This window comes from Caenorhabditis remanei, chromosome IV (assembly GCF_010183535.1).
Source record: "Caenorhabditis remanei strain PX506 chromosome IV, whole genome shotgun sequence".
Classification (NCBI taxonomy): domain Eukaryota; kingdom Metazoa; phylum Nematoda; class Chromadorea; order Rhabditida; family Rhabditidae; genus Caenorhabditis; species Caenorhabditis remanei.
Window position 1 is genome coordinate 22,028,794 of NC_071331.1, and position 13,674 is coordinate 22,042,467.

General features: G+C 36.8%; 2 protein-coding genes across 2 annotated transcripts; one reads left to right on the top strand and one right to left on the bottom strand.

Moving 5' to 3' along the window:
- Nucleotides 1-507: 507 nt before the first annotated feature.
- Nucleotides 508-8,260, bottom strand: GCK72_015714 (uncharacterized protein; the record flags this gene model as incomplete). Its single annotated transcript, XM_053731080.1, has 7 exons — nt 508-805; nt 1,850-1,971; nt 2,908-3,226; nt 5,941-6,127; nt 6,485-6,587; nt 8,013-8,093; nt 8,192-8,260. 7 exons carry the CDS (start codon nt 8,258-8,260, stop codon nt 508-510), a joined length of 1,179 nt encoding a protein of 392 aa, XP_053585852.1.
- Nucleotides 8,261-9,648: 1,388 nt separating this feature from the next.
- On the top strand, nt 9,649-13,461 carry GCK72_015715 (uncharacterized protein; the record flags this gene model as incomplete). Its single annotated transcript, XM_053731081.1, has 4 exons — nt 9,649-9,945; nt 11,087-11,179; nt 11,987-12,223; nt 13,153-13,461. 4 exons carry the CDS (start codon nt 9,649-9,651, stop codon nt 13,459-13,461), a joined length of 936 nt encoding a protein of 311 aa, XP_053585853.1.
- Nucleotides 13,462-13,674: the final 213 nt, after the last annotated feature.

Genomic DNA, 13,674 nt, shown 5'->3' on the forward strand with positions numbered 1-13,674 from the left:
AAATTTGGCTGAAAATGGGCTCTTCTATAGATTATGACTGTTTTTAGTGGAAAAAAGCTGAAAATGACTGATTTTAAGACTGAAAATTGATAGAAATCTGTCAAAATCGACTTAAAATGAATCAAAAATTTTAAAATCAGAAGTCTGGTGCGCCTTCGGCGCGTTTTCAGACAAAAATTTCGAATCTGGCGCGCCTTTGACGCGTTTTATGATTCAAAATTTTGAAAATTCCAGACATTTTTGATATAAATACCAGAATTCTGGTCAACTGGGGCGCTTTTGACGCGTTTTTCAGTCTGAAAAATGCAAATTTCAGCTCAAAAATGATCCAAAATGACTGAAAATGAGTCATTTTTGTTGAAATTAACCAAAAATTCTTTTAAAAAGTCAAAAAAACTGCTGAAAATGAGCCAAAAACCCCATTTTCCCCGAAAATCTCGAAATTTCTCTAAAATTTCAGCCAAATCTACATATATATATATACAGTACTCCTTCTACAGTACCCCATCACATCAGCTGACACCCTTTTCCCTCATCTTTCTGAGTTCTTCTCGTCGGTGTCCCAGCATTTGTTCTCTGAGCAATTCCAGATGATGCTCCGCGAGCAGTTTGAGCTCCTCCAGATGCTCCAGATGCTCCAAAAGAGGGCGTGGTCTGAGCAGGAGAAGTGGGCGGAGCTTCGATTGGAGCCGACGCGGGTCGTTCGATCATTTCAATGCCTTCCTCGATTTCATCGATTTGATGTTCGATCGATGAATGGGTTACTGTAGTTCCAGATGACGTCGAAGTGGGAAGTGGGCGGGGTCTGAAAAAAGTGAGATTTGGCTGAAAATTTGGGGAAGAAGGGCTGAAAATTGGCTATAATTGACGAAAAAACGGCAGAAAATGAGCCAAAATCGGTTAAAAATGGCCAAAAATGGCTGAAAATGAGCCAAAATTCCAAAAATTTCGGCTGAAAATGCTTCAAATCGGAGAAAAATAACCGAAATTGATCGGAAATGAACCGAAAATTCTGAAAATTCAGCTGAAAAAAGGGTAAAATTGATGAAAATGATAGAAATTTGGCTAAAATACCTAAAAATCTGGCTGAAAATAGGCTAAAATCGGCCAAAAATGACCGAAATTGATAGGAAATGAACAAAATTCGACTGAAAATGAGCCAGAAATTCTGAAATTTTGGCTGAAAATGCTTAAAATCGGTTAAACATCACCGAAATTGGTTAACAATGAGTCGAAAATTGTGAAAATCCGGTAGAAAATGAAATAAAGTTGGCTAAAATTTGTCAAAAATGACTGAAAATGGCTCAAAATGGCTGAAAATAGCTGAAAATCGGTTAAAATTGGCCGAAAATGAGTTCAAATAGGTTAAAAATGGCCAAAAATAGCTGAAAATGAGCCAAAATTTCAGAAATTTCGGCTGAAAATGCTTCAAATCGGTGAAAAATAACCGAAATTGATCGGAAATGAACCGAAAATTCTGAAAACTCAGCTGAAAAAGGGTAAAATGACTCAAAATGATGAATATTTGGCTAAAAACCTAAAAATTTGGCTGAAAATAGGCTAAAATCGGTTAAAAATCACCGAAATTGGTTAAAAATGGCCAAAATATCTGAAAATCTGGCTAAAAATGCTTAAAATCGGTTAAAAATCACCGAAATTGGTTGAAAATGAATCGAAAATTCTGAAATTTTGGCTGAAAATGCTTAAAACTTGTCAAAAATAGCTGAAAATAGCCGAAAATCGGTTAAAATTGACAAAAAATGAGCTCAAATAGGTTAAAAATGACCGAAATTGATGAAAAATGATCCAAAAATTCTGAAAATCCGGCTGAAAATCTCCAAAAACTCACTTAAAATTGCCAAAATCACAATTGACAAAGATGGAATCCCCATCGACACTGTTGAATGTCTCCCACACGATACTCGTCTCGTCGGCAATCCCCTCATCGGATACCAATTTGAAGATCTCATCCTGAAAAAGAGGGGATAATTAAGGGATAATTAACTGAAAATTAGCTGAAAATCGATGCAAAAATTTGGTAATTTCGACATAAAATGGTAAAAAACTCATTAATTTCGGATTACGAGCTCTTATGTCGATTTACGGAGGTCTTGTGTCGATTTACGGGCAGTTATGTGGATTTACGGGACGGTTTTTTTGCCAATTTTTGCACCGTAAATCGACACTTAAGCTCGTAAATCAACACCAGAACGCTTTTCGGGAAAAATTGATGGATTTTCCTCATTTTCTTCATTTTTAGGTCAAAATTTACAGATTTTTCTTGTTTTTCACTTCAAAAGCTTGTAAATCTACATGAGACCTCTCAAACTAGCTGAAAATTCTCCGAAAATTGATTAAAAAATCGGAAAAAATCGCAAAATTTCGACCTAAAAACGCAGAAAAACGAGATCATGTGTAGATTTACGGAGATCTTGTGTCGATTTACGGGCAGTTATGTAGATTTACGAAAGCGGTTTTAGGCTTTAAATCGCCAATTTCTTGCACCGTAAATCGACACTTAAGCTCGTAAATCGACACCAGGACGCTTTTGGGCCAAAATTGATAGATTTTTCTTCATTTTTCTCCATTTTTTAGGTCAAAATATTCCGATTTTTCATGTTTTTCACTTAAAAAGCTTGAAAATCTACATCAGACCCCTCAAACCAATGCTGACGTATTCCGGAGAGTTTGGTGTGGATTTACGGAGATCTTATGTCGATTTACGGGCAGTTATCTGGATTTACGGGCAGTTATGTGGATTTACGGCGGTGAGTTTTGAGCCGTTTTTGTTGGTTTTTGGCTCAAAATCACCAAATTTTGCACCGTAAATCGACACTTAAGCTCGTAAATCGACACCGGAACGCTTTTAGACCGAAATTTCCCCATTTTCCTTCATTTTCCACTCACCCTTCGCCTCAAAATGGTCGAAAAATGGTTATTCTGGAACAAGACGGCCAACTCGGCGTCCTTCATCTCGGTAAACAAAGATTGTACTCCAATGAATGTGATTTGACTCTGCGTATCCTCATACCAACTTTTGTACATTTCCCTTTCAGTCGTATCACTTTCAGCACAGATTTTTTCCACCAATTCATTGTAATTCAGTGATTTAATCAAATCAAAAATGACAGGAAATTGGGGATCTGGGAGCCAGACATGATACAGATTGATATGGACCAAATCGAATAGAGATAGTGCTGGGGTGAATTCGAATTGGTTGACAGCGCTGAAAAAATCAAAAAATTGGCTGAAAATGCATTAAAAACTACTAAAAATCGCTCAAAATTCATCGAAAATGACTGAAAATCAGCCAAAAACGATATTTGCAAAATTTGGAATTGAAAAAAAAGGCTCCGGGACGTTTCGACACCAGACATTTCGACACCCGCGACAACTCGACACCTCGACATTTCGACACCAGACATCTCGACACCAGACGTTTCGACACCAGACATTTCGACACCAGACATTTCGACACCATTGAAAATCGAGTAAAATTTGTCTCAAAAAGGCGATGGTTTTAGGGTTTGAAGGGTCCGGGGTTCGACCCCAGGTGCTTGAAAAAGTGTTTTTTTTTAATTTTTGGGTTTTTGGTACCAATCTGACAACCAGGGTTCGACCCCCACGGGTACCAATGTTTTTTGTTTTTTGTGTTTAACATTTTGGTACTAATCTGACGTCCGGGGTTCGACTCTTGATGCTGGCAAATCTTTTTTGACTTTGATTTCTGACATTTTTCTTCATGTAAGCTAGATAGAAGTATAATTGCGAGGAAGATGGGAATATCACTTGGTCAAACGACTTGTACATGTTCTTGAAAAACCATTCCCTATTTTGTATGATTGAAAAAAGTTTCTCCGTATTCCAGGAGTGGTTTTCTCGAACATTCGAATTATCATCATCATTTGAGTTGATGCACGCACAAGTCGTTTGAGCAACAGGTATTCCTACTTTCCTCGCAAAAATGCTTCTATCTAGCTTAGATGAAAAAAAAGTCAGAAATCAAAGTCAAAAAAAACTTTGCCAGCATCAAGAGTCGACCCCCGGACGTCAGATTAGTACCAAAATGTTAAAAATAAAAAAACAAAAAACATTGATACCCGTGGGGGTCGAACCCTGGTTGTCAGATTGGTACCAAAAAGCCAAAAATAAAAATAAAGCACTTTTTCAAGCACCTGGGGTCGAACCCCCGACCCTTCAAACCCTAAAACCATCGCCTTTTTGAGGCAAATTTTACTCGATTTTCAATGGTGTCGAAATGTCTGGTGTCGAAATGTCTGGTGTCGAAACGTCTGGTGTCGAGATGTCTGGTGTCGAAATGTCGCGGTGTCGAGTTGTCGCGGTGTCGAAATGTCTGGTGTCGAAACGTCCCGGAGCCGAAAAAAAGCGTCAAAGTCGCGCCAGACGTTCCACATTTTGAAAAATGAAAAATTGGGCATAGCTTCCGCGTCAGAATGGCAAATGCGCTCTACTGATAATCCGGATGAAATTCAGTTATTTTCAAGCTGAAAATAACGAATTTAATGCCAGATTAGCAGTAGAGCGCACTTGTCATAGTATGAACAACGATTACGAGCCAAATTCATCGAAAACGACTAAAAACTGCTCAAAATTCATCAAAAACAGCTGAAAATCCGCCAAAAACGATACTTAAGCTCTAAGATGCATCAGAACGTCTTCTAGATCGTTTCAGAAGCTTTTTTAAATGTTTCAGGCAAATTTGACGCTTTCTGAACGCAAATTCAGAGTGTCTGGGGTGCCTTCGGCGTGGTTTTCTGTCAAAATTCCAAATTCTGACTCTCTGGTGCGCCTTTGGCGCGGTTTTCTGAGTCAAAACTGAACGATTGGGGCACCTTCGGCGCGTTTTCTCGCTTTCACGACTACAGAGAACTCCTGAATCGATTTGACGTCTTCTGGTTACTCCAGACGTCTTCAAAATCTTCAGAATCCCATATCGATAGAGCTTCCATCCACTCTTCTCTCTATTACTCATTTTCGCATTTTCTAGAATTGACTCAGTATGACTCATTTCTCTGCGTCTCCTCTCTTGCTGCACTCTCTTGCCTCGTGGTCCCCCTCTCCCCACTATGAGGAGAGTGGAGACAAAGGAGATGACGGTATAGAGAATTCTGAGGAATCGAGTGGAAAATCGGATAGATTATAGTCAATTTCAGCGAGTTTCAGGCAGAAAATTGACGATTTCGGGGGGTTATGAGGTCTAGAAGACGTCAGAATGCTCCATAATGCTTCAAAATGCTCCATAATGCTCCGAAACGCTTCAAAATGCTCTAGAATGCTCCAGAATCCTCCAGAATGCTTGGAATTGAAAAAAAACGCCAAAGTCGCGCCAGACTTTCCCTTTTTTGAATAAAAAATGAAAATTTGGGCATAGCTTCCGCGTCAGAGTGGCAAGTGCGCTCTACTGATAATCCGGATGAAATTCAGTTATTTCAATAGCTGGAAATAACGAATTTAATACCAGATTAGCAGTAGAGCGCATTTGCCAAAGTATGAACACTTCCGAGCATAAATAAACTTTTTTCAGTGAAAAATTCGATTTTATAAAACATTTTAACGAAAAATACGAATTTGATCTTAAAATTCGCGTTTTTCGGCAAAAAAAACCGGCAAAAATCGTATTTTTAAGCCGAAATTTGAGTTTACCAGCTGAAAACTGACTCTTCTCTCAGAAAACTCAATTCCGACGAGTTTCTGACCAAAAATTTAATGTGTGGGATCAAAATTATGATTTTGAGCTCAAAAGTGACAATTTTGAGCTTAAAATGCAGCAAAAATCATGTTTTTCAGCTGAATTTGGACTGGAAAGCATTGTCGATGTCAAATGATGCTCCAGACTTCAATTCAGATGGAATTTCAGCCATTTTTGATGATTTTGGAGCAATTTTCTGCTTTTTTTCGCCAATTTCCCCCTATTTATACCTAAATTTCACATTAACATCGAGTCCATTCACTAAAGTTGGCATCAAATTCATCACATCTCTCAAATTCGCCTCATAAATTTCTTTTGTCTTCTGATTCGACGGTTCCGCCGATAAAATCACATTTGATAACAAATTGAGCAATTCGGTCGATGTGACGACGTAAACGGCTGGAATTGTCACTTTTCCTGCAAAAATCAAGTTTTTTGGGCCAAAAGTGGGCAAAATGATGATTTTTAGCATGAAAACCGATGTTTCAAGCAAAAAATCTAGTTTTTCAGTAAAAAATGAGCAAAAATAGTGTTTTTCATCTTAAAAATCAACTTTTCCCAGTAATTTTCAAGTTTTTGGCTGAAAATTAGGCGAAAATAGCGATTTTTATCTCAAAAACTTATTTTTCTGCTGAAAATTAAGAGAAAATAATGATTTTTAGCTCATAATTCAAGTTTTAAGCTGAAAAATCTAGTTTTTTGGTCAAAAATGAGTAAAAACTGTGATTTTTTTAGCTCAAAATCCGACGTTTTTCGTCAATTTTTCGATTTTACCTTTCAAAACGAGTGTATTGATGATAGCAATAAGGGGACACGGTCCATTGAGATTTTGAGTGACAATTCGATAGTCAATCGGTCCGAAACGAATCACTTTTGTCTGAAAATTGAAAAAATTTACGAAAATCGGTTCAAAACTGAGTTTTCAGCAAAAAAACAAAAATTTTGAGCTCAAAATTCGCGTTTTTTGGCTGAAAATACGGCAAAAAACGAGTTGTATTTTGAAGTGAAAAATACCATTTTTCAAAAAATTAACGAGATGTACGATTTTGGTGTCAAAATAGGTGAATTTGAGCTCAAAAATTGGATTTTTAAAGTCAAAAAACGGGAAAACCCATGATTTTATGCAAAAAATCGAGTTTTCTGGCTGAAAATTGACCTTTTTCCAGAAAATTCGATTTTTTATCCATTTTTACGAAAATTGCGTTTTCTGTATGTAAAAACACGATTTTCAACCCCAAATTTGTGATTTTCAGCTCAAAATCATGCAAAAACCGGTATTTTCAGCCAAAATTGAGTTTTCTCGCTGAAAATTGACTTTTCTAGTAGAAATCTCAATTTCGATCAGTTTTTGACGAAAACTGCAATTTTTGAGCTCAAAATCGTGAATTCGAGCTCAAAAGTCACGATCAGCTCAAAATACAGCAAAAATCATGTTTTCAAGTGGACATTTGAGTTTTCCAGCTGAAAATCGACATTTCTCTCAAAAAACTCGATTTCGACCAGTTTTTGACAGAAATTACGTTTTCTGAGCTGAAAATTATGATTTTAGGCCAAAAATCCCAATTTTCAGCTAAAAATGCAACAAAAATCGTGTTTTTCAGCCGAATTTCGAGTAGTTTAAGCGGAAATTGACTTTTCTCTTCGAAAACTTGATTTCGAGCAGTTTTTGACGAAAACTTCGATTTTTGTGTGAGAAATTGCAATTTTAAGCTTCAATTGTGTAATTTTCAGCTCAAAATTATGCGAAAACTGGTATTTTCAGCCAAAATTTGAGTTTTTTGGCTGAAAATTGACTTTTCTCTCAGAGAACTTAATGTTGCTTAATTTTCGACTAAAAATGCAATTTCTGAGCTGAAAATTATGATTTAAAGCATAAAAATCACAATTTTCAGCTCAAAATCATGCAAAAACCGGTATTTTCAGCCAAAATTTGAGTTTTCTCGCTGAAAATTGACTTTTCTACTAGAAATCTCAATTTCGATCAGTTATTGACGAAAACTGCAATTTTTGAGCTCAAAATCGTGAATTTGAGCTCAAAAATCACGATTTTCAGCTAAAAATACAACAAAAATCGTGTTTTTCAGCCGATTCTCGGGTAGTTTAAGCGAAAATTGAAATTTTCCAATTTTAGCTAAAAACTTGATTTCGACGGAATTTTGGTGAAAATCAGGCTGAAAATCACGATTTCAAGCAGGAAACTTGCAATTTTCAGGTGAAAAATGTATAAAAATTGCGTTTTTTCTGCGAAAATTTCGTTTTTTTCTCAATTTTTCCGTTTTTTTCTCATTCTTCTCATTCCAACCTTGAAATATCTTGGTTCTTCTCCTTTTTCAGCTTCCGCAGCTTTTTGTTCGACAACTTCAGGCTCCTTGACGTCTTCTTTCTGTAATTTTTCATATTTTTCACCGGAAACTCTATTTTTATCGATTTTTCCAATTTTTCATTAAATTTCATGGAGTTTTTTGCAAGAAAAACACTCACATTCTCCTTCTCCACCTCTTTTTCCGTTTTTCCCACCATTTCCGGCATTTCTTCGGGCTCTTTGCTCATTTCTTCGATGAATAATCAGCGGTGTTGTTTGCGCGTCAAATCTGGCACATTGGGGTACGCATGCGTCGGAATTGACGACAAAATGCAGACAAATCACGTGAGATGAAAAATTGATGTTTTCGATCAATTTTCGAGACGGTTTCGTCGATTTTTTGTGTTTTTTCATGTGTAAATATTGATTTTTTGAATTAAAAACATTAAAATCACTGATTTAATGTGTTTTGCTCACTAAAACCTAGGTTTTTAGTGTTTTTTATCACCAAAATTCAAAAAACACAGTTTTCTCTCTTTTAAGGGGTAAAAGTAGGTAAAATGCAGGATTTTAGCGTTGAAAATCAGGTTTTCGAGCGATTTTTAATCGGAAAATCCACTAGTTTCGCAATTTTTACCCCCCGAAAACCTAAAATTTGGTTTTTTACCAATTTTTTCTTTTTGCCCAAAAAATATCTCAAGTCCCATTATTTTTCTGATTTCCGACTTGAAAATTGTAGAAAATTGCAGTTTCAGAAGTTTTTAGATAAGAAAATCAGATTTTTTCGCTAAATTTTAGCCCGGAAAACATGTTTTTCTGCGATTTTTGAGAATTTCTAGCAGAAAACCTGATTCGGGTTTTTTGTAGTGAAAAACGTGTTTGTAAAAGAGTTTTTGACTTAAAAACCGTAGGTTTCCCGAAATTTCAGCCAGAAAGCAATATTCGCCGAAAAAAAATCGCTCTTACTGAGAGAAAAGTCAATTTTCAGCCAGAAAACTCAAAATTTCGCTTAAAAACCTGATTTTTGCTGTATTTTGAGCTGAAAGTTGTGATTTTTGAGCTCAAAACCATAATTTTAAACTCAGAAATTGCATTTTTTGTCAAAAACTGGTCGAAATTTAGTTTTCTGAAGAAAAGTCAATTTTCAGTTAGAAAACTCGATTTCCGCCGGTTTTTGAGCCAAAAAGCGCAAATTTTGAGCTCAAATGTACCTATTTTGACACCAAAATCGTATTTTTCGTAAGAAATTTCTATAAAATCGAATTTCTCACAGAAAAACACGATTTTCGGCTAGAAAATTCGTTTCTGGCCTTATTTTTAGTAAAAACACGTGAATTTTAAGCTGAAAATTAGGGTTTTCCATCAAAAATTGATTTTATTTGCTAAAAACTCAGTTTTTAAACGGTTTAAATACGATTTCGGTGTCAAAATGGGTATATTTGAGCTCAAAATTTGCGCTTTTCGGTTTCAAATCATGCGAAAACAGGTATTTTCTGCAAAAAATCGAGTTTTCTTCAAATTAAACCGATCTCTGTCAGTTTTATACGAATTTCTCCCTTTTCCGCAATTTTTCACCTAAAAATCTCGAATTTTCACTCAAAATTTCCAACAATTTCAGCCAAAAAACTTCCCAAAAATGGCAATGCAAGACATAGTGAATTCATTCAAATCGACAGTACTCTCAATCGGTGAATCACTGACTCCAGTACTAAAAGAGTCGAAATTCCGTGAGACGGGAGTTTTGACACCCGAAGAATACGTCGCTGCGGGCGATCATCTCGTTCATCACTGTCCAACGTGGAAGTGGTCGACGGCTTCGGATCCGTCGAAGATCCGGACGTTTCTGCCGGTCGATAAGCAATTCTTGATTACGAGAAATGTTCCGTGTCATAAAAGATGCAAACAGATGGAGTATGATGAGAAATTGGAAAAGGTTAGGAGGCAATTCGATGGAAAAATCGATAAATTATAGATAAAAATCCGCAAAAATCGATGAATTCTTGGAAGATTTCGGTTAAAAATAGCTCATATACCGGAAAAATCATTCAAAATTGACTAAAAATAGACAAAACGTTTGATTTTTGCATTTTGAGCCGATTTTGAGCCTGAAATTGCCAATTTTCAGCCCAGATAGCCTAGATTTTGACAAAATTCCTTTAAATTTAAGTGTTCAGCCAAAATTGAGATTTCCGCTCGAAAGGCTCGAAATTTGGCTGAAAAGCATGATTTTCAGTGAATTTTGAGCTGAAAATTGTGATTTTTCAGCTTAAAATCATAATTTTTAACCCAAAAACTGCATTTTTCGTCAAAAAAGCTATTTTATGTGAAAAATAGCTTACTTTCATGAATTTTGAGCTGGAAATGACAATTTTCCGGATAAAAATAGTCGATTCTGATCGATTTTGAGCTGTTTTATGCCGAAAACAATAAATTCATTGAAAACTGTTAGATTTCGGTATTTAAAATAAACGGAAAATTATAAAATTTATCGGAAATCGGCATATTTTGGCTGGAAATGGCTGGAAAATTAAAAAAAAAAAGATTTTTTGATAGTTTCAGCATAGTTATAGTTATTTCTGCTCGAAAATTGCTCAATTTAACGATTTATAGGCTCACTATAGCCAAAAACGCTGAAAAACAGTGAAATTCGGCTGAAATCACTGTTTTTCAGCGTTTTCGCCTACTTCGAGCCCATAAATCATTAAATTGTGCACATTTTCGCACTGAAATAGCTGTAACTATGCTGAAACTATCGAAAAATCTCTATTTTCATGGATTTTCCAGCTATTTCCAGCCAAAATATGCCGATTTTCGATAAATTTTATAATTTTCCGATTATTTTGCTGAAATCTGACAATTATGTTTTCCGCATAAAATAGCTCAAAATCGATCAAAATAGACTATTTTTAGCCCGTAAATTGTCATTTTCAGCACAAAATTCATGAAATTGAGCTATTTTTCACATAAAATATTCATTTTCGATTAAAAAAATTGGTTTTTGGAACAAAATCCAAATTTTCTGCTAAAAACAATCAATTTCCAACTGAAAATTCATAAAAAACGAATATTTTCAGATTATAAACGATACGGAGGGCGAATTTGCGACGGACGAGGAGAGCGGATGGGTGGATACACATCATTATGAAAAGGAGAAGGAAGCCGTGGAGGTAATTGATGAGAATCGACTGAAAATCGCTGAAAATCTGGTTGAAAGGGATTCTGGAGCATCGTCAGGACTTCTGGACCCTTTTAGAAGCTTCTGTGCCAATTTCTGCCGTTTAGACGCTTCAGAAGATTGAAGAATACTCCAGAATCCGTTTTACTTCGTTTGGAACAATCTGAATGTCTTCTCGAGTATTCTGACGTCATTCAGAAGATTTTAAGTGCTTTTGGATCGTTTTTTGGCGTTCTAACGCTTCAAAATGCTCCAGAATCTGTCAAAATGACATTTTTGAAGGATTTTGAACTTTTCAGACGCCTCAGAAGCTTCGGAACGTCATCTGAATGATTCTGACATCTTTCTGAAGCTTTTCTAGTCTTTACAACGCTAGAAATAATTTTAGAAGCTCTCAGACGTCTTCTGAATCCTCCTGACGTCTTCTGGAGCATTCTAGACACCAAAAATATCCATTTCGATAATCAAATGATCAAAATCAGCATATTTTGAGTGCAAATAGCTGGTAATTCCATCTTCTGAAGCATCCTGACGTCGTCTGGAGCCTCCTGACGTCTTCTAGAGCATTCTGACGTCTTCTAGAGCATTCTGGAGTGTTTTAGAGAATTTTAGAGCAATCTAGAGCATTGTGGAGTGTTTTAGAGCATTCTGACGTCTTCAGAACCATCCTTACGGCTCCTGGAGCACTCTGACGGCTCCTGGAACATCCTGACGTCGTCAGGAGCATCCTAGACTCATTTTCAGCATTTTCAGCGCTTCAAATTGTCTCAAAACTCACTAAAAGTCTCTTAATTTCCAGACCACTGCTCCACCACCACCACCCCCAGCCGCAGCTCCAGAATCGGATTCTGACGATGAGGAGGCGATCGATTTGGATGATTTGATCGAGTCGGGAGCTCTCGACGTCGAGGAGAACGATCCTAATCGATTTGTGGCGACGAAGACGGTGCCGGTGGCTGCTGCGACCACTGAGAGTTCTGAAGTGGAGAAGATTCGAACTTATGATTTGCACATTTGTTACGATAAGTACTATCAGGTAGGGATTCTGGAGTGATTTGGAGTGTTTTAGAGCATTTTAGAGCATTCTGGAGGGGTTTGGAGCATTTTAGATCATTTTGAGGGTTTCTGGAGCGTTCTGGAATGTTTTGGAGCATTCTGTAGTGATTTTGAGCATTTTGGAGCATTCTGGAGCATTATGGGCCATTCTGGAGCATTCTGGAGCATTCGAGAGCATTTTGGAGTGTTCTGGAACATTTTTAGATCATTTTAGATCTTCTGGAGCTACTTGATGTCTTCTGAAGTCGTTTTCACTGTACAAACTTGAATTTTATGTTTAGAAGCATATTTTACATCGATTTTTGAGCATTTTAAATTTTTTTAAAAATCAATTTCTGTTGATTTTCAGCCGAATTAGTAAAAAGGGAATTCTGGAACATTCTGAATAGTTTTAGTTGTCTAAAGTCATCGTTGACTCAAATGTTGAAGTTTTTAGACTGATTTTCATCGAATTTCAGCTTTTTCAGTCATTTTCGAACGTTTCTAACCGATTTTCAGCGCGATTTTAGTGAATTTAGACTCAATTTGTAAATTTTTTATCCAAATTTGTTTCTGGAGCTTTCTACCAGCTTCTCGACAATTTGAGACTCATCTGAATCCTTCTGACAGCTTCTGGAGCCAATTTTGACATTTTACTGCTTCAGAATCCTTCTAGAACCTTCTGAAACCTCCGTGACGCTTCTAGACCCATCAGAATCCTTCTGACGTCACTCAGTGGATTTTGAGTGCCTTTTGACCGTTTTTTCGACGTTCGAACGCTCCAAAATGCTCCAGAATTAGTCAGAATGCCCTAAATTGTGTCTAACGTCTTCTGAATCCTCTCTGAAACATCTATGAATTTTCTAGACCGTTCAGAATCCTTCTGACGTCTTCTGAATCCCCTCTAAATTCCTAATTTTCTTCTTCCAGGTCCCTCGTCTCTTCCTTATGGGATACGACGAGAACCGCCGTCCTCTCAGCGTCGATCAAACTTACGAAGACTTCTCGGCGGATCACTCGAACAAAACGATTACTGTAGAATCGCATCCATCTGTCGACCTCTCGATGCCGACCGTCCATCCGTGTAAACACGCGGAAATGATGAAACGACTCATCAATCAATACGCGGAATCTGGAAAAGAGTTGGGTGTTCACGAGTATCTCTTCTTGTTCTTGAAGTTTGTCCAAGCGGTTATTCCGACGATTGAGTACGACTTCACTCGCGCCATCAAATTGTAAAGAATATCGATAATTTACCTCACAATTGCCTTTTCACTATTCCATGTTGTATTATTTACTCGCCAATTTCTGTAAATTCCTGTAAATGAATCAATTTCCAAAATTTTAGGATCGGGGGTACTGTAGCTGGATCCTGGATCCAGAAATTTAGGATCGGGGTTACTGTAGGTCTCTCACAAGAGTTCTTAAAATGCATTGCATCTCTATCTTTTC